Source organism: Nasonia vitripennis, chromosome 4, assembly GCF_009193385.2.
Source record: "Nasonia vitripennis strain AsymCx chromosome 4, Nvit_psr_1.1, whole genome shotgun sequence".
NCBI lineage: Eukaryota > Metazoa > Arthropoda > Insecta > Hymenoptera > Pteromalidae > Nasonia > Nasonia vitripennis.
This window is the reverse complement of record NC_045760.1, coordinates 20,497,584-20,522,942: the sequence shown is the minus strand read 5'-3', so window position 1 is coordinate 20,522,942 and position 25,359 is coordinate 20,497,584. Positions and strand designations below refer to the sequence as shown.

General features: G+C 42.9%; 1 protein-coding gene across 16 annotated transcripts in view; it reads left to right on the top strand.

Annotated features, from left to right (window-relative positions):
- LOC100121009 (regulating synaptic membrane exocytosis protein 2) overlaps positions 1–25,359 on the top strand; it is a 74,078-nt gene that overhangs the window by 16,133 nt on the left and 32,586 nt on the right. For 7 of the 16 annotated variants that reach the window (XM_031929148.2, XM_031929146.2, XM_032599159.1 and 4 more), the window contains exons 3-13: positions 2,920–3,198; positions 3,295–3,519; positions 3,951–4,233; positions 16,020–16,173; positions 16,516–16,708; positions 18,320–18,533; positions 20,354–20,683; positions 21,536–21,583; positions 22,957–23,245; positions 23,668–23,919; positions 24,191–24,379. In XM_031929148.2, coding sequence (XP_031785008.1) covers positions 2,920–3,198; positions 3,295–3,519; positions 3,951–4,233; positions 16,020–16,173; positions 16,516–16,708; positions 18,320–18,533; positions 20,354–20,683; positions 21,536–21,583; positions 22,957–23,245; positions 23,668–23,919; positions 24,191–24,379 — 2,456 coding nt within the window. Of the gene's footprint in view, positions 1–1,086; positions 1,314–2,919; positions 3,199–3,294; positions 3,520–3,950; positions 4,234–12,088; positions 12,169–16,019; positions 16,174–16,515; positions 16,709–18,319; positions 18,534–20,353; positions 20,684–21,535; positions 21,584–22,956; positions 23,246–23,667; positions 23,920–24,190; positions 24,380–25,359 lie in introns of those variants that run through there. The other 9 variants (XM_031929152.1, XM_031929145.2, XM_031929147.2 and 6 more) reach the window with 9 other exon arrangements.

Sequence of the window (25,359 nt, the reverse complement as noted above, 5' to 3'; positions counted from 1 at the left end):
GCGACCACCTGCGAACTCGCCGGCGGCAGCGAGCGATAAATTTCCCGCAACTTTTCCAATGAATATCCATTACACGGCGCGCGCATTTGCATCGGGCTCGAAATTTTTCCGGGCGCAGCTCTCCGCTGCAGTCGCCGGCTGCGCAGAGTATAGAGGCCGAGGGAAGAAGACAGCCGCTCGCCCGCCCGGCTCAACGAGGGGGGCTCGAGCTCTTGACATATTGCTACCTAGGCAACTCACCGAAGTGCCTCTTCAACTCTTGCCTGCCTCATATCTCTACTCGGCTCAGTGCTCGTCTCTCTCCCTCTCTCTGCTTTTCCACTTTTCCTATTCGCGTTTCTTCTCGCCTCTTCACGCGCTCGCGACATTCTTTCGTTTTCTGAACGAACGAGGCTTTGTCAACGCGCCGTTTATTCTCTGACTTCTGGCGAAGATGCCGGAATCGCGTTGAGAGACGTCTGGCGCTTTTTCCTGCCTCGCTGTATGGAGTGCAGTGACTTGAACGATGGCGCGTCTGACCAATCGGGCCGCTTACCACTGTGACAGCTCCTGCGGCCCTTTCCACTCGACAGTATAGCCCTTCATAATTCCAAAAACCACAATCCAGCTCGAGACTAATTGCAATGCCTCTCGAGAGAAAGGACGATACCCGCGAAGTTAATCAGAGTAAAATTCTCAAGCTCTCTCCCCTCGTCACTTCATCATTTCACGCATGAGCGGCGCCAGCCGCCCTCGCGATCTTTCTGCTTAAACGTCGCCCTCTCCCACTCCCGCGGCGCGACTCGCCGGCTCGCCTCGAGCGACTTTGCGACTGACTGCCACATACAGTCGAGCCTTTGCGATGCAGCTGCGAGGCAGCTGCGAGGCAGCGACGAATCGTCCGCCGAACTCCACGGAAAAAAAGCTGACGATCTCGCCGACTATTTGTTAGATCATGACTAACGAGGATCGGAGACAGCGAGACAACGGTTATCGGCTGCGTGCGGTATAAAGCTCGGCAACACGGACGACGCACGCGCCCCGGGCTGTAGAGTCACAGTAGCCGGCGCGAAAGCTCCACAAGTGAAACTCTTCCGCAAGTTCCGATATCGACCTGAATATAATTAAGTGTGTTTCCATATAAAAATCGGACGCAGTGTCGAAAGTTGGCGGTTTTGCATTTTATGAGAAAGTCCCGCGCTGCCGCGCGTAATTTTGCATTTTACGAATTTCCCTCTGCTGTATCGAGAACGCAGTCGAAAGTTCGCCGGCGACTATGCAATGCAGTGAAGTTCTTCACATTTTTCAAGAAAGCTCTCGCAACACCGACATGTGTGAGTACAGCAGTTAGAAGCTATATAGCGTCGCGCATTCTCCTATAAGGAACTCTTGACACGAAACGCTGCTGCGATACTCGTTTTTTTTTTAACGCGAGACATAAAAGGCCAGTTTTTCTCGGAATTACGTGTCGCGCGATTAGCCGCGCGAGAACGAGTGTAAGAAAATCGCTTTTCCGGATTACGATTAAACGGACGAATATATTATAGCTCGTTAACATATCGTATACATGTGCATAGATTCTACATCGCTTTCGTTCGAATGATTCGACCGCGCAACCTCCGCGAGCGGATTTGCAATCTCGTATTCGCCCCGCCGGAAGGCTCGACTTCGCCAACAAGCATTTCCCGGGGAAAGCCTTTTTTCCGTACGTCGATTTTTTCGAACCGACGACGACGATGATTCGATTGGCCATTGACCCAAGTAGGTCGCAGAAAAGAGAGTTTTCCTGGGCCGGCTTTGAGGGTTTTCCGTGAAAGGCGCGCGTCTCTTTCTCCCTCTCTGCAGTATACCTATACGCACACGCACACACACGCACACTCACACACAGAGGCGACGGAGCTGCAGTTTTTCGAGATTTATTTTTCCCTCGCGCGGCGACGTATATAGGGGTGGGGGAGCCAGATTCTTATCGATATAGCGCGAAACTGCTTTCCTCGGAATCGCGCGAACAAATGCGTCCCTTTATTTTTCCCTCAATGCGGATTCCGGCAGTTCGCGTCCTTTCTTGTCCTTTATTTCGCGCTGCTTTGACTCGTGTGCGAGGGAGAAAGAGGCGCGAGTGAAAGGCTCTTTTTTCGTCGGTGGTTGTTTGATTTTCCTAATGGCTACTAAACTAGATTGAAAACTATCGGCGGCGGAAGAATTTTTTTGAATCTCAATTATAGCAAAAGCCGACAGTAATCAAAGTCGTTATAAAACGCGCACAGAGCGATTCATTGAAAGTTCAATAGAAACAGCCCGACCCGCTGTTGTCATCCGGCGTCCAATTAAAGATTCCAACGCGCGCATAAACTGACCAACAAGCCCGAAAATTGTATTTCGCCGGATAATGGCAATTACAATAATAAAAGCAACAATCGGGCGTACACGCGCTCTCTCTCTCTCTCTCTCTCTCTCTCTCTCTCTCTCTCTCTCTCTTTCTCTGCCTTGGCCGTCTGGTGTGCACAATGGCACGAGCACCTATTTAGTATCCCTCCCACTGCACAGCTGCTGCCGCCGCCGCTGCGAGAGTCGATCGCCTTTTGCCCCGTGTCGCGCAGCGTACAAGTGCATGACCTCGATTCGTTCGAGGGGAGCGCTAGAGAGCGAGCGAGAGAGAAAAGTTTTCGTCGATGCAACGACGTCGCGAGCGCGAACAAAAGGGGAATTCGTATTATCGCGCGCCGCAGGTGTTTACGAGTCCTGCATTATCATTACAGGCGTAAACGCGCGATCTGACCGCTCGATAAGTTAATTCCTGTTCACCTGCAAGGGTTTTCGGCGAAATTCGCAGAGAGTTCGAGCGAGCGGCGAAGCGAAAAGAAACCCATACCTCTACATGTATTTTGCATGTATTTCTCATATACGCATAGAATAAGGATAACAACCGATTTGTTGCAGGTGATATGGGTGTGCATACTGTGTCGGAAGAAGCAGGAGCTGCTGTCGAAGTCGGGACAATGGATAATGAAGTCGAACCTGGGCGGCGCGGACAGCGCGATGCTGCGCCGTATGCAGGAGGACATGCAGGGCGTACTGCCGCCGGGCCTGCTGGTCGATCAAACTCACGATAAGCGGCCCAAGCTCGAGCGCGCCCACAGCGCCGCGGAGAAGGAGAACCTTCCGCTGTTGCAGCGCAGCAGCAGTCTCCTCAGGCGACAGTACTCGCATCAGGACCAGGTGCGTATGCGATCTTTTACCCGCGAGCTATAGCACATCTCTCATAAGGATGCGCGCGTTTCATGGATTCTCCTTTTCTCGTCCCCGTCACCGCAGATACCACCGGGACGTCGGCTATCAACCAGCGACAGCGGTGTCGAGATGTCCGTGTCGCCGCACTCGAGGACCCTGCCGACTCCGCACGTCGCGCCTTATCAAAGCCAGCAGACGCCAAGGCATCCGGCCGCCTTTCCCGAGGACGACCCCAACCTCTATCGGGGCGAGCTCGACGGCCTCATGAGGCAGAACTCGTCCTACCAGAGGCAGCGGCAAATCTATCAGGTAGACTTTTCTTCTCAAAACGAAGGCCCTTTTCGTGGCCCTTTTCTAGCTCATTCGCGTGATGTTTTTTAAGAACAGCTATAATTCTGGGGAAAAAATTACCCAATGATTTAATCTAAAGCCCAATTCTAAATAATTGGCTCGTAATAAAGATAACATTCTTATATGTATATCTATATATACAAGAGTACGGTAGCCCGCTCTTTAAAGTCACAATTCCGTTAAATTTTATAATAGTAGAACATTTATAACGTTGTTAACGAGCTGAGACTCTGATATTCGAAAAATTGACTAGACTCGTACTTCAACTGCACTCAGCGTGTTTGTTCCAATGAAAGAATATTATGTTTGTCGATGAAAACACGCGATGAGAGCCACAAACCCACAGTAACTAAGTCCGCCGGTGTGTTTGCGAATCACTGTTGCAACAGGAGCAGAATTCGGACATAGCGATGGCTTATGGGCATCCGGTGATCGATCAGAGCGGTATGGGGCGGCCTGCAATGCATCCCGGACCGATGCCACCCCAGCAGGTGGTTCAGCAGCAATATCAGCAGCACCCGCACCAGCAGCCGCCGGTTCAGCAGCAGCAGCAGCTACATCCGAGCCACGCCCAGGGTCCCGGCGGACACGGTCAGCGCAGTTTCAGCAGCAGCGAGGAGGAACGCAGCACCCCCGAGTGCGCCAGCGACGAGCACGACGATCGGGAGCATGGTAAGTTCAGCGCCCTCTGTAGCGGACGACTGCCTTTTATCGACTGGGGATATATCCCTTTTCCTACTTAATACTTCTTTTTGTCTTAAATTTGCGCGAGAAAAGCTAGGCGCGGTAACGCTCCTGGTGTCAATTTGTTTGTGTAGCAATATCTTTGTTTTTTATTAAATCGAAAGAGCTTCTATAATGACAAGTGATGATACACCCACAACGATCATCAGGAACGTTTAGAAACTCGTAACAAAACGCAAAGTCGTAACGCACATCAGGCTACTAGAAAAGTGTGCAACTAGACGAGCTCTCGAGGACAGTGAAAAAAACTTCGATTTTCAATATTCCCCACCTACAACGAGGCTCGCTGTGTAAATTTATCAATTGTGTATTGATCGACCGCATTTCGAAAAAAGACATGCTTCATATCGCGAGCGCTAATTAGTATAAAGTGTGTTTGTTCCAAGCGTAGTTATGTAACGGTACGAATTATATTTGAATGATAATATGAATTCTCGAATTGGCGAGCCCGTGAATATTCGAGAGTACAAAAGGCCGTGGTAGTCGAGCGATGGGCTGCAAAAATCGTTGATCATCGCTGTTCATTCGCACTGATTGAAAATCATTCCCCCGCGGACTGAATTAACGCGGGTAATTCGCGACTTACAATGCGAGCGTATTTCATGGGCGTGCCTGCGTGCGCGGCCCATTTCTCGCCACCTTGGCTTTCGATGCGCGCGACGTGCTGATCCAGTTTACAAGTACGCGTACTTCGCATATCGGCGCAGATTCCAGTGTAGCGGGACGCGATGTGTGGACGGAAACTCGCCGGCCTAGTGACAGAAAGGCTTATTGATTATGGATGCGTATGCTCTCAGACTCGCGCGAATGTGTTATTGCGGTCCGATTTTGATACACTTCTTGTATTTGGCGTTCTATTTTCGTTTTACTCCGTATTCTGATATTATCTGATGATGTTAATTTTAAATTATTTATAATTGAGTGTAGGTTGGAGCGTGTATAAATCAAAGAGAAAATCGATTTACTCGCGGAAGTAGGGGTAATTGAATGAGTTTGCGTCTAAAATTAAGACGATGCAGTTTTCATGTTTATAGAGATAGAGGGTTATTTTTTGTCTGCAAGCTAATTCAGCACTCGATATAGAATCGCGTACGAAACGTTGGGGGAAAACCTATATTGTTTCGTCTTTCACATTCGATTTTCAAGATTGTTTATGTTATATCCGTTTAGATCATTCTCCGCGCTCAAGAAATCACAGTATTGATCGTCTAGTTGCAACGAGACTTTCCTGACTCACAACTGATTAGCCATCGTCCAGGAATAGCCGGCTTTCGCCCCTCTCGCTGCTTTTATGTTCAGACATCGATTGCGCTCATCGCTGCATTATTTTTCTCCTTCCCCTGCCCCTTTTCACTCTCCTAAGTGCTGCCGCGCCAGAAAGTCAGTTTTGACATCGCTCTGCGTTTATGCATTATTAACTCGTCTGGATATCAAGTATCTGATTGTTTTGATTTACGCTGTCTGGTGAGTCCATCGATTATATTGGTGAGCGTTTAATCATTTCTTTTTGAAGAAAGTATTTGTAGCGTTAGTTTAGCGATCGTCTCGATACATCCTTCAGAATAGTGTCTTATTTCATACTGTATAGGTATAATATCCTAGGTACTGATGACCTAATTTGAGCCAGTGGCCGTCATCGTCATCTCAGAACAAAATCGCATAGCTTGAATTTGCATTATGAGCCGTATGTATATTAGGTATCTTTGTACATACAGAGCTACATCGCTGTAATATAATTGCGTACACCACGGCATTGTCAATGTAATCAATCGATCTATTCATTCGCTCGCGTCGCATTTAGAGAGAGATTCCTGATGGCATCGATGCCATCGGCGCAAACTTGTAAATTTGCACGCGTTAAACTATCAATTATACAGCAGAGAAAAGAAGCAAGAGCCTCGACCGAGAGCTTGAGCATTCATTAAAGCTCAATTTCATTATAATGAGGGTTCACTCGAGAAACCGCCGCAGCGCACCTTCATCATCGATTCCGGCCGTTCTCAAAACTCCTCGGCGAAATTCACCTCCTCCTCCATCGTCACTATTACGCAAACAATGAAAATTTCCTCCTCTCGTCTATTCTATTACTAGCTGTGATGGTGTCTAAGCTTTTCCTGCGTATACTCATGACTATTATCCAAAGTTTTCAATATATTCATCTCGGTTTTTCATTTAAGCAGCTGCCCCTTTAGAGTTGATACAGTAAGGATGTGCGAGACCAGGCTTGAGATGAATCGAGATTTATCTCGTCGAAGAATTTCGGATATCCGAAAAACTTCGGTATAACTTTTAGATAAAGTGAAAAAATATGATTTCAAAATATCAAAACGTGTATACAATGTTCAAAAATGCATTTTGGTCTAGCCGGAAAATTATTAGTCTTACGTAGTTGTTTTGCTTCGGTTTTCACGAAGAGCCTTGACATTTTTTAAATATATACAGTCAGCAGAACAACCAATTCTTAATCAAGGTAGTTATATGTAAAAAGTAAATTATATATTTCTTGGATTTCTTTGACAACGCATCAATAGCAGGTAGCCGTGTTTCCGGCTTAATGCAATTAATAGTCTGGCCGCCTTTTAAATCCCTTTCGCACCTGCGGCTTCGCCGATGAAGATGATGCAGTAGAGAGATTCACGCGTTCGATAGTTGGTGTGTAATTGTTAATATGTTTCTCGAGACGAGGCGAGATCTCGAAGTTGAGACGGGGCGAGAAATCTTGAGGCTATTTTCGGTATCGTATATTCTTAGTTTACAGGAACAGTTCCCATCCCCCGCGTTCATACTCTTCTGGTAACGATAGTGATATAATTTTGCAATTCTCATGGCATGACTATTAATAAGCCTGGAGTTCCTTATTTTGAAAATAAATAAAAGCAGCTTTTCAACTTGAGAGCCCTGATGTAAACAATGCAATTTATCCTCCAAAAAGGAAGACCTTCTGGTCTCGAGCCTCCCTCGTCGCTAAGTGAAATTCGATTGAATTATCCGAACACCACTACTCAACCGCGTCCTCTCATATACAACCGTCCCACGTCTATACATGTATACGCGCGTTGTGTGTACCTACAATCGGGCGTACAGCACATACGTATAAGCGTGTTTGTCGACTCGCCTACGCGGCGGCCGGTGACGTCAGCTAGAAGAGAGAGGGAAGTATGCCTGGGCACGTGGGCGAATTCAAACAGAGTGAGAGAGTGAGCGAGAAAGAGAGAACTGAATGAAAGCTCGTTCGCGCGGCGATTGTAAGTACGCGAGCTTGCGCTTTACATGCAGGGTCGCGCGCTTTTTAAAAACGCACAGCTCACGGAATTTTTCTCTCCCTTTTGAATAAGGTGATTTGTCAGCTCTGATGCCAGTGGTATTCGCGCGCTTCACCATGGCACTCGACACACGATTCATACGTGCTTTGTAAATGTTTGTTTGCGGCACAATATAATACGCTGGCTTTATTACAAATATTACATCGAAAGCGGCGATTAATTTCATTATAGTCGATTTAGGGCATGAACTTAAAGGGCAGCATTTCAATGCTTCATTTTATAGTTAAAAGTTGAAATCACAATTGAACCCTTTATTATAGATGGACAAATCATTACTCATTTTTTTACTTTATCAGATCGAAGTCATATCTAAATTATTTTCCGCACTCAAAGATATAAAGCTATCAAGCTCGGTTCGTTTTTTTTTACCATACCATGCGGCTCACATCCTTAACGCTCATTTTTCGCTCTTTAGAGCTCTGACGTAGTTCGCGATAAGCGTCTCGTGCGCGCAGATTTTTTCCTCCGCTCCTTCTCCCCTTCACTCCGGCTTTTTTTCAAAAGTTCGTTGGCTATTTTAGCTGCGCGTGCATTGAATGGAATTTTTCAGCCGTTGCAGCGGATTTTGTTGAATTTTCTCCCGCTGTGCACTCGCGGCGTGCTTATTCCTTTCACAGGATAAAGAATCTTCCTACTGATGCATGCCGCGGCATTTCGAATTTCCGTCGGTGTATTTCCTCTTGTGCGAGAGGAGTATTAGGGTAATTGTGAATTAGTTAGCGTTTACTAGATGACAATACGCGCAGTGAACAATATAAAGTCTTTATCGTGATACGCGGTGCTTCAAGTCCGCCGGTATATTTGCTGTTGATAAAACGCGTCGTCCTTGCTATTCGCGCGGTGTATTCGTCGTTAATTTCGATGGGGACGCACACAATTGCTGCGAACATACCGAAATCGAATTATTTATTCCTGGGAGAAGTCTGATTGCACACTTGTCTATGAATGCTGCATAATTATGAGCAAAGATATGAAATGTACGACAAAAGAAAGGTCATGAGAAACATATACTTTATATATATATATATATATATATATATATATATATATATTCTAACGATACAACAGATAACGAAGATGGGCAGAAAAAGAGATGCAAATCTGAAGAAGCTTGTACCTTTCACTTCGGCAGAAATGATATGACAGGGAATGGTACATAAAACCCGAGCATTTTTTCGAATACAAAAAAATAAACATATAAAAAAAACCTAACAATGGTATATTACATACGATCCATATACAAGAGTTTAGGCAAAACACAGTAAAAACTATACTAATACCGCGTGTATCTGGCATATACATAGTTTGTCGATGGCCCGAAGTTGTTGCTCCCATTGGTAGATGCACAATATTATAATTATAGACTAGAAATTCGTTGTGTCTGCGTGAGCGTGCACGCGCACTTGTCTGTGTGTGTGAATGTGTTCCATACCGAAGTTCCTATCTCCGCGAGGTAAGTCCATTATAACGAAGCGCTATACCGCACTACTACTGCTGCTGCTGCTCCTGCTGTTCTGCTGCTATACTGCTGCCGTATACTACCGTGCGCCTGGTGCCGTGCATCTATTAAAGGCTATACACTGCACCGCTGCAGCGCAGCTCCCTATATCCCTCCATATGCTACTATACTGTTTCTCTTTGGTGTGTGTGTATATATATATATATATATATATGTGTGTATGTATATATGCGCGCGCATACACACATCGGAGAGACCAGTGCACGCGTTTATACATCTCTATGTGTCTATGAACGACATACACACGACATGTGTACACGAGAGCATAATTAATGTAAATTGCCGCACGGAAACTCTTACCCGGCGTCGTCGCTGCAGCAGCAGTTATATATACGTATAAGTATACAACGTAGGCTCGACCCGCCGTTTTATACTCGCATCTAATGTTATATCTATTTTATTTATTGTGTATAAAACACGCGCAGCCCCATATACATATACTAGCGCTATTGTGTATCCGCCGTTTGTTTTTTTCCGTCTTCTTTTTCTTATTTTTCAGCAGTTTTTTAACAGGATACGTTGGGCTGGATCTACGATGACCGAGCCCAGGATTGTTGCCACAAGGTTTTCTATACAAACAGATACTTGCGAGTCGATGTGTATATATATATACAATATAATTACACCTACGTAGAGATACATAGTGTGCGCTGACTGTAGTGAAACTAGTCTCCTCTTATTATAAGTCCGACCGCAGGAAGATGAAATGGAATGCGATGAGTTATTATTATACATATAGAGGAATAAAACATAATTGTGTACATTACCGATAGCCACCCCCGTAATCAAATATCATAGCTCGTTCAAAGTAGTGTAGTGTAGAGAGTTACAACTGCAGGAAAATTAAAGCGCGGAGTCTCGCAGATATTCGTGAAATAAAGTAAGAGACGCGAGCGTCGCATCGGGGACAAGTATAAACGCGATCATTCAAATTTACGTCGGCGCACGCCATCTCGTTCTCGTTTTCGGTTCATTTCCCTCTTTTTGTCCGCGGGCACGCGCGACCGGCCCTGATTTATTGCGCGCGGGCTGAAGCGCAATTTATCGAGCCTTCGACACTATAAAAATATTATATCATAGATTTTCTTGTCGCGCGGCTCCGAGTAGAATTTCGAGGCTCGCGTTTTTTCCAGCTTCTCTCGAAAACTCGGACCTCTCGCGGTCCCATTTTCAGCCTTGTATACAGGTGACACGCGTAATTGTTTCACGTGATGTCGTACACACATGACATGAGAGCTAAATAAAGCAACGATTCGCTCGGGATAATCTATGTAGGAAAAACCCTGGTAGAAAATTAACGGTTCGAATTTGCTAAGACCTTTAGACTTAGCTAACTGTTTTAACGGTTGCCAAGCTAAAATTTAACAAAAAATGTGGCTTAGGAACCGCTAAGTTTCCAAGATGTCTGCCGGAGGCTAATTTGAGGTTACGAGGTTAGAATCACCAGCTAAATGAATCAATTTAATTTTATTAATATTTCAATTTTTTACATGTAATATAGTCCTATTCTACTATCTGAACAAGGTTTGTATGATACGCATGCACTGCACTTCATTTCACTTGACCGTACCAAGTCATGAACTGTTATTTCATAATGTCATGCTGTCTGATCAAATAAAATAAATAGAAATTGTTTGTATTAGCAAACTAAATAGTGCAAAATGCCTTGTTCAACGAGACTAAACTAAAAAAGAACCCATTCAAATATTCATTGTGGTTTTGAGTACATAAGATAAGAATTTCACAAAATCAGTCAATTAAAGTAATAACACAATAAAGATTATTGATGTGCACTCTTTTTGAAAATGCCAAGAGCTGATTAATAAGTTCAAGCAATCTTTATTGTATTATTACTTTAATTGACTGATTTGAGATTTTGGTTAAAAATCACCGATGCCAAGAAAAATGTGAAATTCTTATCTTATGTACCCCAAACCACAATGAATGTTTGAATGGGTTCTTTTTTGGTTTTTTGTTGAACAAGGCATTTTGAACTATTTAGTTTGCTAATACAAACAATTTTTATTTATCTTATTGAATCAGACAGCATGACATTATGAAATAACAGTTCATGACTTGGTACGGTCAAGTGAAATGAAGTGCAGTGCATGCGTATCATACAAACCTTGTTCAGGTAGTAGAATAGGACTATATTATATGTAAAAAATTGAAATATTAATACAATTAAATTGATTCATTTAGCTGGTGATTATCCTAACCTCTTAACCTATCTAGATACAACTTAAATATATTATCTACAAATTGTTACATGTCCTTTGCATTTCCTAACCTTTTTTCAATTATACTCAACAATATAGGTAAATTCATATTTATTAATAAAAGTTTTAACCTGACAATTGTATACGTATGGCTAGTAAACTGAATTTAAGCAAATTAACTGCAAGGAGCTGTGCATAAGCTTCTATTACAGTAAGCGGTTACTTAGCGGTTTTCTAAGCGGTTCATTGGCGTTATTAGTTAAATAAGCCATTGCTAAGCCATTGAACCGTTGACATTTCTACCGGGGAAGCTCAGCCGAAATTTTGAAGGATCGCCCTGAACCAGGAAGAAACAGCGCAAAAACAGGAAACCGGGTCTGGTATTTTTTTATTTCCTGGCTTTCCTTTGATTTACGCCGCGGGGCTTGCCGCTAAGCCGGCGTCGTGTAGCGTTTAAATGCAGAGGGAAGCGCTGCGGTACACTCTGACGTCCTATTTATTCGCATTAAAGCGTCGACCGCTCTGCTGGGGCGTTTCGGGTGAAATTTTGAAAACCCTCGAGGGCTAAGCTCTGCGTTTTACGAATAAAACGCGTGTGCGGCGCAATTCTTGCGCTATGACTCGTTTGGGAGTTAACACGTACGACTGATTATAGTAGGATATGCATAATATTTTGAAAATGCTGGCAATCCAACATATAGCTTATTGTAATTGGCTTTTAGCGGAGAAATCGAGAGACACGACAGGAGAGAAAATGACTCGTCGCGCCATGTCCAACGAGAGGATCAAGATGTATTTCGCGGTATTCACTTCTCTCAATCTCTATCTTTCTGTCTCTGTCTCTTACATTCGCAATATCGCTCCCCTGATGTGTCCTCTGCATAATTGTCTATCTGATATAATATCGATATCTAATACTCCTCTACTCCAAGTCTCTTTATATTTTCTTTAATTGTACACCTTATTTCTTTGACTTTTCCTGATGACAGGTGATCCTTCACTTGTCATGGCACTGAAATTCATATTGCGATCAAAATATACTTATTCGAAAAATGTTGATGTCTGATTCTGCCATATTCTGCTCCGATAGTGCCGGTAGGCCTTGAAAAGTATCAACGAATGAAAATCCTCCAGAGTAATCGTATCAATGCAAAAATAGTCTCCAATCATTTTTGTCTAGCACTTTCTCATCTACAAGTTGATTTATAATTGATTATCGTACCGATGTTCGCAACTTTGAACTGAGATCTCAGAGCGGAGTGTCGGTTTCATCAGTCCGTCTCCAAGATTTCAGTAGATCCATACAGCGTGATTTCATTTGCTCGCCAAGTGTCATCCAAGACCTAAACACTATCTGGGTGAGTTTTGGCAGAATCACGTGCATACTTTCGGATAAATTATTCAGGAAAAGCAAGAGCAAAGATCACCACCATACGAGAAAAACGGGCGTGTCATGTGCGTACGTTCACATGATGACCACGTCTGTGCATGAGTGTCTCTCCCTCTTTTTATCCACCGTATACCCAGCATATAAACACGCACACACACACACACACACTTGCGCGCGATCGTCGAGCGTCGACGGCTTTCCGCCTTTTTTTTCATCACGCGCGCGTGATGGCGCTTTAATAAAAGCCGAGAGCGGGACGGACACACAAAAAAGGGGTGAATCGTAACGACGCGCAACTAAACGACGTTACGCGGCCGAGTGAGAGAGAAAAAACGCGCGCGCGCGCGCCAATTTTCTTCTCCCCGTGTTTGCCTGAGCCGCGTGTATTGGAGGATTTTGGAAACTTTCCTGGGGAGACTTGATGGTTATTGGCGTCTCATCGCGACCGCTTTATAGGCTTCGGTCGAATCCAGGCTGCGTCTCTACTGATGACAATGTTTGTTGCACTATCAAATAAATTCGTATGCGTTTTGATGTATGAATTAGTTTTCGTTGCTTTTGAACTATGTCTTTATCGACGAAAAATCGACGCGTCCGATAGACAATAAAACAAATCTAACAAGGTTTATTCGTATCGCTAAGTACAAGCAGATTTAACCTGCGATCCATCTCACGCCTTTTCGGTTCTAGCCACTTGAAAGTACGACGACAAACTTAATTAATTAAATAATGTATCTGCTCTCGGCGTGGCAGCCAAGCACTTGGAAATAAATTTCCCGGGAAAAGACTGGATCCTCGTGTAGGAAAAAATATTTTCGGGGCCAAGGGGACTCGCCTCGGCGCGCCATACACGATAATATAGAGGGGTGAACAAGAGTTCTCGCAAAACAGCACTGATAAGAAAACGAGCAGCACGTGCCGCCGCCGCCGCCGCCGCCGCTGCTACTGAACGCCAGTATAGCGGCACTCCAATAAAGAAAGTTTCGCGTATGGCCAACGACGGGGGCGCGTGTGTGTATACAACTATACACTTTTTCTCGTTATACTTCGTCGCGCTGCTGGCTTCCTCTCGGATTTCGGACGATCGATACGAGCGAGGCGAGTTCGCCGGCGATTAGCGCGGAATTTCAGTCGTGAAGATCGACGCGCACTTACGACTCTTATATACGATTATCGCGGCTCTGCGCGCGCGCGCGCACACTGCATACTTGATAATTATTTTTTTCCCTTTACACGAACCTCTCCTATATCCTATAATCGCACATTTGCTATTTTCAAAAATTATTGGCCATACAACACGTGTATCTATTTGTCGCGTGAGTCACTATTGGTGGATAATAAGCTCTGAGCTTGGGATTGATGAACTTTATCTCTGTGTATCTGTTTCTCTCTGTCCAGCGTTGTCCAGCGTCTGTCTACGTTTTGTGTCAGTTTCTAAACACTATATATATATATATATATATATATATATATATATATATATATATATATATATATATATATATATATATATATATATATATATATATATATATATATATATATATATATATATATATATATATATAACAGCACAATGCCATGTGTTTCGTTGGAACGTTGAAATTGCAGTTACTCATTTTGTATACACTTACACGAATATACTGTACACACATGCGGTGTCGTGGATTATGCGTGTATTTGTCCCTGTCGGAGGAGAACACAGTAAATATGCCGCATGACGAAGCCGCAGTATTTATATACTACTTCCATAAGTTTCTGGGCCACTACCACGACCACAACAACAGCTACAACAACAAACATATGACTCACTGAAAATCTTGATCGTTTCAGGAAATTGGCCCGCAAACACAAACAAATATATGCACTTATACGATTAAAATGATAAATCATTTACGCTCTAATCTATGTATATACATTATATCCCAAAAGGCAGAAGTAGCGCTCGTCGCATCAGTCGCGCGTGCGCCGCATGCCATCGAAAGCACGCGCGCCTTCGAGCCTGCCTCGAATCAAAGCCCGACGAATTGTCGACCTATTAAATCGATGTGAAGGAAGCATTAAAAGACGAGGAGAGAAGCGCTGCTTCTGTCTGGCGGCGAGTCACACACAGACACGCACGCAGGAAACAACGACACGGAAACGTCATCCACACGCACACGACGCGTCTATTCTTATACATACCGTGTACACACGCAGCTATCGCCTCGTTAATCGAGCAAACTGCAAGAGGGAATCGAACTTTTTCTCTGCGTTTGCGTACGCGCGTATGTGTGCGCATGTGTATATGTGTGTGGGCTACGGATGGAACCAAAAGTCCGATCCGCCTATTAAGCTCGGATATAGTATACGCTCGAGCGGTTGCTTTTTTCGCGGGTGTACACTGCGCGTGAATTGATCCACGGTATTATTACTGTCGCTATGACTGTCGCTATGACAGCTACATGAAAACTCCTCCTTTGTTAACTATGGCCTTGTGATTTTTTTGTGATGGTCAGATTTGGTAGCAATACCGTGGATCAATTCACGCGCTTCACACTGTACGTTTCACACTTTGTTTCGCACTCGCCATTGGTTTACTCTTGTTTTCTCTTTCACTCTCTGCAGTGCTTTTATCGTTTGATCTTCGGTCCCTCAGAATTATATACACATTTTGCTGTGGTAAGATCTAGATTATGAATCCAGATATTTCCAGTTCGAGCTTGATCTTATTTCTGATGCTTTTTTGCGCTGAAACAGCGTCTTACTTTGGCAGTTCCAGGACAACGACGACCAAAGAGACATGCTTACACACACGCGAACACACACATATACATATACATACAACTGTATCATACAGATGCAGCACACGAGCCTCTTGCCCAGAGAATACACAAAGTTGTTGCAGCCCATCATTGCCGACGCGACTCCCCCTAAAGATTTTGGAACAGCGCCGAGTTTTTACTTGCTAGCTGGGACGGGATCTTGCGCGTTTATATACAATTCGAGTTTGAGAGTTACAAATCATACTGTGCTTTTTCCAGCTATAAGTCCTTCTGTTCGAAGCGTGGCACACGATTCATTTCAAAGCATATATCATTCAGGTCATACCGCATTTTTACGACAAAACCTTGCAGATATAGCAGACATAATAATAGGAATAACGATACATGTACGCGTACTAATCGAGGGCATATTCAATAATGAGTACATTTACCAAAGCTCAGCTGCGAAAAGAAAAGAGAGAACAGAACAAAAATAGACAAATTTTTGATCTACTGTAGGGAAGGTGTACTTCCACAACGGTCACGATCCGGGCGAACCGATGACGGCGATCGAGTATAACGGCGAGCGGCACTCGCCGCGTAAAGAAGAGAGCACCCTCGTCAGAAGGAGCTTTCGTCGCAACGGCGACGAGTGGCGAGCGGATAGTAGGAGGTGCGTTGCTTTGAAAAATTAGAGCGTTTCATTCATTCATCTCGATACATACCGACGAACTGTTTTACCGACGGCGGCGGGACGAGTGATTTTCGCTGAATAAATCGTTCTTTGGTTGAAATCACTTAAACCTTGCCGGCTCGGTTAAAACGCATGTCTATGTATGCACCGGAAAGGCAAACTTTGGCATAACTTTCAAATCCTCGAAAAACTTATTCGCGTGAGAATTCTTGCCTCGAGTATTGCCTCATTCAAATTTACTAGAGATTTGTGAAAACTCGCGATACTGGGTTCATGAATTGTATTTGAATAAAAAGACAAAGGCAAAAATTTACGCTAAAGGTTCACGGAGCGAAGGGGGAAAAAGACGGTGCGTTTTCACGGTGGGACCAATGCCGGTGGTGACTCCCAGGAAGATTGGTCTTGGGAAGCCGATCGGCAGGGTAGCCAAGACAGCGCGACCAAAGACTCCGGCATTGACACTTCGAGCACCTTCACGAGCAGTGAAGATAGCAACAGGGGCGACCTGCCCAAGGTACGCGCGCCTAAATGCATCTTGTCGCTATAAAAACGAAGAAAAAACGTTGAAAAACTTTTAAATAACTGACGCGCTGCCGTTTTTTCTTTTCTGACTTGTTTTACATTCATGCCGTTCACATGCGTTTTTTCTGACATTGGTTGGATGCCCGATGGCGACGTCGGTTTATCGCCGGCAGGGTGCACAAAAATGCGATAAGCAGACTAATATGTGAAAATATATCGATCTTATCGTTGCAATAAGAGTTGAGCAAGATATAAAGATATATATGTATATGTGCACCTCTCAAAAATAATCTGCCGAGTAAATGCATTATATTCAAATTTTTTCGATCATAAATCGACGTCGCTCTCGATGGTTAAGTAGTACACAGTAGAGCCGTCAGTCGTTCTCATATAGTATATCGAGAATTTTCAAGTAGATGCTAGGAACAGTTGTGAATATGAAACCGCTCGCCTGCTCGACTAAAAAACTGAATATAACTGCGCTCTCGTGTAAATGATTTTGAAATTAAAAAACTAGTTTTATGAAATACATACATGGACTTAACTTTTTACTGAACTTAGTCCAGCAAGCGTGGATTCCAAGGCTTTTACTGATTGGTAAGGCGCTTTTTTGAGTGAATGCAAGGTTATGCGAAAAATGGTTTTTCTTCTACGGCATTAACTTGTATAAAGACTAAAATTCGCTGTACAAGTTTTACGATTTAACATTCATCAACGTATAATATTCTTCTGTTATATGACTTACACATTAGTAGGTATGAACCTCGAGGTTGAAAATCGTCATTCATTCTTGTACATTTGGGCCTTAACACACACAACTACACGTTATAAATAACATCTAAAAATACTACGCCCCCTCCCAAGAGTAGATCCTTATAATTTTGGAGTAATAATATAAATCTCTTTCACTCCCGCATAACTTCAAATTTAACGTTCGATAATGAATTGTCGTATTGTATGACATATGATAAAAAAGAAATTCATTTTCCTGCAATTTTCAAATTTGCGACGTTCTCATTCATGTCTGTACATGAATTGTAATCTTGCATGATGCTCAAATCGCAACAGTTGTTGTTATCTATATGTGTATTTTGTTGTAATATACTGTAAAAATGTCTGCACGAACTGTCATACTTACCTGCTACATGTGTGTTAAACTAGATAACCTTCAAGTCCTTGCACAATTCTTTAATTAAGTGTTATACGCATGTGCAGCATGTATCTTATGTTACATTAGGATTAGGCCTCTTATTTACCCTCCTACTCGTCCTTGCTTGCTATCTTTTGTCATATCTGAAGCTAAAACCTTCATGCTGCATTATTTATATTTTATTTATACACACTATCATTATTAATGCCTAGACGATGCTAAAGTTGGTCTTTAATGAAGGTTCGGTATATACCAAACATCCTTTTTTCTCATTTTAATAATTTAATCAATTTATGTGAACTCGGAAAATGAAGTTTTTTGACACTTTAGAAAGTATAAGATGTATCAACATTAGCACTGTCAAATCATAAGAGCGCATCACGCGTCAATGAAAAAGTGTAAAAAGAAATCCATACCAATTTGGGACTTGTTGTGGCGGTCTGCTGTAATTAGTATCCATCGCCCTGGCAAGTGAGCAGCGATGGCCAGAAAATGATCGGCCGTATGGTCCTGGACAAGTCGTCGCAAGGCTCGGGTGTAAGCAGTAGTAGCATACTTGGGCTGAAGGTCGTCGGTGGCCAACTTTTACGGGATGGAACAATAGGTGCCCTTATAGAGAAGGTCAAAAAAGGTAGTCCCGCCGACCTCAACGGACAACTCAGGAACGGTGAGCAATCTCTCTCACTCTCTTTCTCTCTCTCTCTCTCTCTCTCTCTCTCTCTCTCTCTCTCTCTCTCTCTCTCTCTCCATCTCTCTCTTTCCCCTCCCTCTATACCCTCTCTCCCTTCCTCTCTCTCTTCATATTTTCATCCTCTTCTATCTCTTGATCTTCGTCATTGTTTTTTTTTCGTTTCTTATCAACTACTTATTTGACTCTATTTTATATTAGAATGTTTCATGATATATAGTGGAATTTCACTGATTTTAGAGTGGTTTTTCTGATGATGTGTTATTTTTTATCCATTAAGGGGTCAAGCCTGGGTTAAATCCTGCAAAAAAACAAAAAGATATTCTTCTTGCCAAAAAATTTTTGATTTGATGTAATTGGAAAAAAAAATTCTATTGAAAATATATAAAATATACACCATTTTTATCGAAAAATAAACACGTATATACCTTGTAAAATCATTGACCAAAATTCATGACATTTCACTATATAAATAAGTGTTTTTAGTCACTTGCCACGGCTTTTTGAAAGATCCGGACCGTCTTCTTTACTTTATCCGGGCTTACAATGTACCTTAAACATGTCCCCTTGGACCGATCGAGAGACATTTCTTATAAATATAAATTAAATATAGTTAGCAACAAATTTCGTTATCTGAAAAACATCAATTAAACATTGCTAGCAATAATTTATATTTATAAGAAATGTCTCTCGATCGGTCCGAGGGGACATGTTTAAGGTACATTTTAAGCCCGAATAGAGTAAAGAAGACGGTCCGGATCTTTCAAAAAGCCGTGGCAAGTGACTAAAAACACTTATTTATATAGTGAAATGTCATGAATTTTGGTCAATGATTTTACAAGGTATAAACGTGTTTTTTTTCGATAAAAATGGTGTATATTTTATATAGTTTCAATAGAATTTTTTTTTTCAAATTACATCAAATCAAAAATTTTTTGGCAAGAAGAATATCTTTTTGTTTTTTGCAGGATTTAACCCAGGCTTTACCCCTTAATCGAGGTAGGCGTAATAGACTAATAATAGTTGGTGAAATATACTTAGTGGTAATTTTTGTTGGATGATTATAATGAAAGTTTAAAGTTTAAAAATTAAATTATAGATTTATTTTTAATTACTTAGGTTACTTTATATAAGTAAATAAAGAGTATAGTGCGAAAATTGCTAATTTGTTGCGTAATACTAACATGGAAATTTTCTAACACGATCTATATTTAACAAAGTAGACATTGAGAAGTGAAATTCCAGAATTATAAGGTGAACCATTTCATCTCCAGTAGTTGTATCAAGAAGATAAATGAAGAAAAAACAATCAACAACCATGATTATTAGCTCATAATAGAATCACTTAACTCACTCCGTCGAAACGAATCACTCTCATGCTTTCTGAAGCAATAATTTTTTCACATGCTTGCGATGGAGTTTATCCATAGTACGTATTTTAGATTCACGAAATCCAACATAATTATCTTGTTGATTAGAGAACACTAGAGGTGGAATGACGCAAATAGATGTTAAGAAATTTACAAAGCACTTCATTTTAAAACCTGCTAAATCCTAAAATCACTTCGAGAAATCATCAGAACATCTTTTCATTTCACAGTATCGTACACTTATTCAAGTTGTGTATGCGAATATGTTTGAGAGTTTAACGGATTTAGCAGCTTTCGAATAAAGCGCCACTAATTTTAAACTTATCTACTTTACTGCGCCGATATGCGTACGAAGTGAAGTAGATTACTCGACCAATCCACCCCTAAAATTATACACGAACGACATTCTGGGCATCCGTGCGTATGTAGGCGATGAGGTACTGGAGTGGAATGGATGCATACTCCAGGGCAAAAGCTTCCAAGAGGTCTCTGACATAATAGCGATGTCGCGCTCGGAGCCCCAGGTCGAGCTCGTGGTCTCGCGCGACCTCAACGCTACGAGTGACGGCGGCTTGCCTGTCAAGCAGATCACAACGCCGCAGCTGCCGATGATACCTCTGGGCCATCCCGGACAAATCGGACCGCAAACGGGCCCCGGAAGTCCCGGTGGAGGTGCCTTAACGCCGAGGCGTGTTGCCACACAGTCACAATGGCGACAGAAGCATGAAATCACCCTTCCCCAGCAATCTCATCATAAAGGTGAATAGTTCACTCGACACATTTTCTGCCTTCCTCTCTCTTTCTCTCTGTCTTTGTCTCCTTCTCTTTCTCTCTCGCGATGGTAACACAGGTGCTGAAATACTTCTTGTCAATGATAGTATGATCTCAGCCACCTTGTAAACTAAAATCCATTGCTCTTTTTTAGAGGCGTATCTTTCAATTTGTCTTGGATGAGTGTTCAAGTTAATTTGATATGTACCATTTTCATAAATGGATATAAATTGACCACTGTCGAGACATTTTTCATGATACGTCCGAAATTTCAATCATATGAGACTCGGTGTAAGGTAGGGAAATAATAATAACAATATAATAATCTTTCTATTTTGGTAAAAAAGTTCCAAAAAATACACAAGTCTTGCATATAACTTATGAAACTTATAAATGTTAAGTTTCGAGTTGAATTCAAGGCTCAAAAGGTCTATTGCGTATGTTGTTTTTGTATTCATAAATCCTAACTACACCGAATCTCATATCGTTTCATACCACACTATGCTTATATTATAATAAGTTAAAAAAGACGCTACGCTACTAATTATTACGTAAGGTTAGATTAACATTATTTACTATATACTCATTATGGCAGCAATCTAAGTATTTTCAACTCATCAGAATCACAATTAGAAAATAATATGCGAAATTACCTGTAGGTAAAAATTCTGCACGATTTTTGTACATTGAGAGCTATGCCGATTATAGTTAACGAAAAAGCCATAGATGAAAAATTTAGCAGTAGAGTTGAACTTAGTTAACTGTGCGTCTTAGTTATCTTTATAAGAATAAATAAACCCCTTTTATAGCTAATGCGAGAGGACAGCTATATTGTCACAGATTATATGATGTTTCGCATTCCAGGTCTAAAGAAATGTATTCTATGGGGTAGGCACACATTTATAAATCAAAATTTCTTCGGATCAAATATTATTATTGTTGCTACCACCACCTCGAATATACCAATGCGGAATTGATGTACCTTCACCCCTTAACAATATCCAATCATTATATAAATAAATTATATATAAGAGTCCACTTTCTTGTCTCTGTCTTTTTAGATACAAAATTATACTTACTTAAGCCAAAGTGTCTCGTTTTTGTTTTAGCTCAATATATATAAATATAAATATATGTATAACCCCATTCCACCGATGCCCCTAATGGAAATGCTTAACCTTTTATATAATCATCATTTTTAAGTGCTTTGCATTATCTATAACATTGATGTTTTGGTCATATGAATTTTTATCTTTTTATACATATATATTTTTTTATTACCATTTATATATTTCCATAGAAGATATTACGAAAATGTATTAAAGTGAGAACGTAGATATGAACGTAGATAGTAGTACCGATGCACCCTTCCAAACTGTTTCTACACCACGTATACAATTATAAGACTAGTTTATATCTTATGGGAGCAACAACCAGTATTTAAATGTAAAATATTATAATTTAATTGGATTCAGGACAAAAGGTAGAGTTATTTCGAATTTATCAGGGCAGTGCTCTTTAATCTCATTGAGAGAGGTTCGTCGGAAATGATACTACAGTCCTGTTTGTATAAGCTTAAATAATAATCGTAAAAGCTAATCATCGATGTTAACGGCCTTGATATGTACGTAGTTCTGGTGTCAAATCCTAAAACTCACACAGTTGTTACCCCTGAAAAAAGCAGCCCCTGCCAATGCCAATAATCCAATCGACGATGGCATTTTAAAATTAAACGGAAATGAAGTCGTAAAATACCTCAAAGCCATGTTTTTGTGTGTATGTGCATATATATATATATATTTATTACGACCTTTCAATGTAATAATTTCACATCATATAATGGCACTGTGCACGGAAAACAATGGTCCCTTTGTTAACACTGTGCGGTTGGCCGCATTCCCGTCAGTATACGTCTTGCAGGTGTGCTGTCCCTGAGACGTGTAAATATTAAATATTTTGCTGCTCCCTGCAAGTATCGTGTTGCATCGTCGGTGCTGAAATACAGATGATTTCTGAACTGGTGTAGCCATGTTTTTTTTGCCCAAAAAACCTGTTATCCGTTAATCGAAGAGGCTGCAACTGCGTACTACTCTCGTGCAATCGTTAACGATATGCGATTGCCGACGGTCGGTAAAACAGCTACCCAGCCGTTATTCTCTGTGCACAGCCAAGTCCATCAAGACCCAAAGATCCAACTAATGCGACGATCTCTTTGTTGTTCCGTGCGCGCTTTCTCTGCCGGCAATGCGAACAACGAGCAGAACTGTACGATGCGCGGGGTAACAAGCCATCGGTGCTGGTGACGTCGCCAGGCTCGCCTGACCTCTACGCCACTGGCCGGGCCGCCAGCAGGCAGTTTCGGCATCCGATAACGGCCCAGCCGACTGCGGGCGGAAACAGCGTCGGCGGCAGGATCCAGGTCAAGCTGAACTTCAACCCGGGCGTTTTGCAGCTCATGGTGACGCTCGTCTGCGCGACAGGACTGACGCCGCGCAGCAACGGCCAGCCACGAAGTTCTTACGCCAAGGTTTACCTGCTTCCTGACAGAAGGTACGGATCGCTTCTTCGTAATTAAAATGCGCCTACCCATATAGCATGATAATAAAAATAGCATTGATGATCTAATTAGGTCGTTGCTATTAATATCCATTTTAGATTATAAAGACACGTTCATGGCGTTCTTTGTTGTAACGCACATGATGGACGTCACTATTATAATTCCGCGTCTAATTATACGTGTGTAAATACACGCACGCCAGCCGCATAATCCCGATAATTTTCTTCACAAAGTGTTTATATCGGCGCTGCTCGTGTATAAGATATAACGTAGTCGTGTGATCGCGTCAGAGCCGCGCCGGGGCTGCATTATCGCGGCATCGTCGTTGAGACGTGCTCGAGCGAAGAATAAGAGCGCAATAGAATGGAAGCGCATTATATATTAGAGGGGTAATGTCAATCGGCACATTTTGCAGCGAGAAGTCGAAGAAGCGAACGAAGACACTGGCCAACACGAACGAGCCGCGATGGGACCAAACCTTCGTCTACAACGGTATCAGGTGGTCCGAGCTGAGGCAGCGCTCACTCGAGATCACCGTCTGGGATTACGGGAGATACGGTGCCAACGACTTCCTCGGCGAGGTCATACTCAGCCTTGCCGCCTCCTCGCTCAACGACGAGCTCGAGTGGCACTATCTCATGGCCCACGAGGAGCATCGCCAAGCTGGGTAGGTGCAGCGCCGCCGATTTCTTATAATGTACCATGTGCTGCGCCTTCTTCTGCACACGCATGCATTTCCGGGACTTTTTCAGGCCAAGTGCGCCCAGTGTATACCGACAGACTTATGTACTCTTCCTTTATTTCTTTATGGTCTCGACGTTTTTACGAGTTCTTGTAAATAATCCCTTTCTCGCGTAGACTCTCCTGCCATACTGCAAACGTACAAAAGCAGCGAATATAATGAGTAAGCAATTAAGTCGTTTGAATTCTGATCGCAGCTACTATCAAGACACGGTCGACGATGTCGTGACGACGCCGGGCGACTGTCACCTGAGCCCACCGTCGACCACATCGAGACTGAGCGACTCCGACACGTCCGAGTGCGACATAACCGACTGCGACGGCTCGAGGGAGCACCGAAGAACGGCCGACGGCGCGAGCATCAGTAGCATCGGCAGCTCTTCCAGGTGAGCCTCGTTCGATGCATATTCATGCTCACGATCTGCCCCTTGATGTACGTAATATCTATATGCGTGTAAATTCGAAAGGCGATGGCCTCGCGTGTACGGGTGCTGTACGAGGTACTTGTATAATAGCAGGAATAGATGTTCTGTGCACGACGTTATAAAATCGAATAAATCCCATGTTTCGATTCCGACGATCGAGCGCATTGGAAATATCTTACTTACTTTCATCTTGGCTCAAGCGCAGAATTACTCTGACCTATGGGTGTGCATTTCCACTGACGCAAGCATTTCGCAGAAATATTTCTATATAATTTCTCTTGTGCTGCAGAGGGGGAAAACGCGCGCGTTTTAATTTTGTCGCGAGAAAAAAGAAGGTAACGGTCCCGTACAGCGCGGGATCGATCAATTTATTTATAATACACCCAGAGCGCATAGCTGGGATTCTTGCCATCTGCATGCAGGGGCAGTTAAACGCGTCAAGCGTCAACGCCGCAAAGTTTCCTCGTGAGGCATTGCTCATCCGCGAGTCGCGTCACTCGCGTTCGCGAGTGCAGACTTTCTTCGTACGCTAATAATTATGCAGTCGGCCGCTAATTCGCCTCGACGAAATTAAGCGAAACTCGCCTCCCGCTCCGCCGTCGGGAACTCATTATAAAATCGGACGAATCTCCGCGCGGCTAAAGCATTTTAGACCCCTCTCCCGACAGCGCTTTGCCGCGTTTCGCTTCGGGATTCGTGACAGAGAGACGTTGCTCCACTTAAATTCCATCGCTGCACTTGGGAGCGAGACGCGCGTTTATGAATTTTCAAAAATGGCGATGTTTTTCCGCGAACATCGCGGTCGTCGGCGACTATCGTCGAGCACATCGTCGGATTCCGCAACTGTCCAATTAGAGTAGAATTAATGAAAGTGAGCTTGAGAAAGAGTGCACGAGTTGCGTCGCCCCTCAATAAGGAGCTGCGAGAAAAGTAGCGAGCGT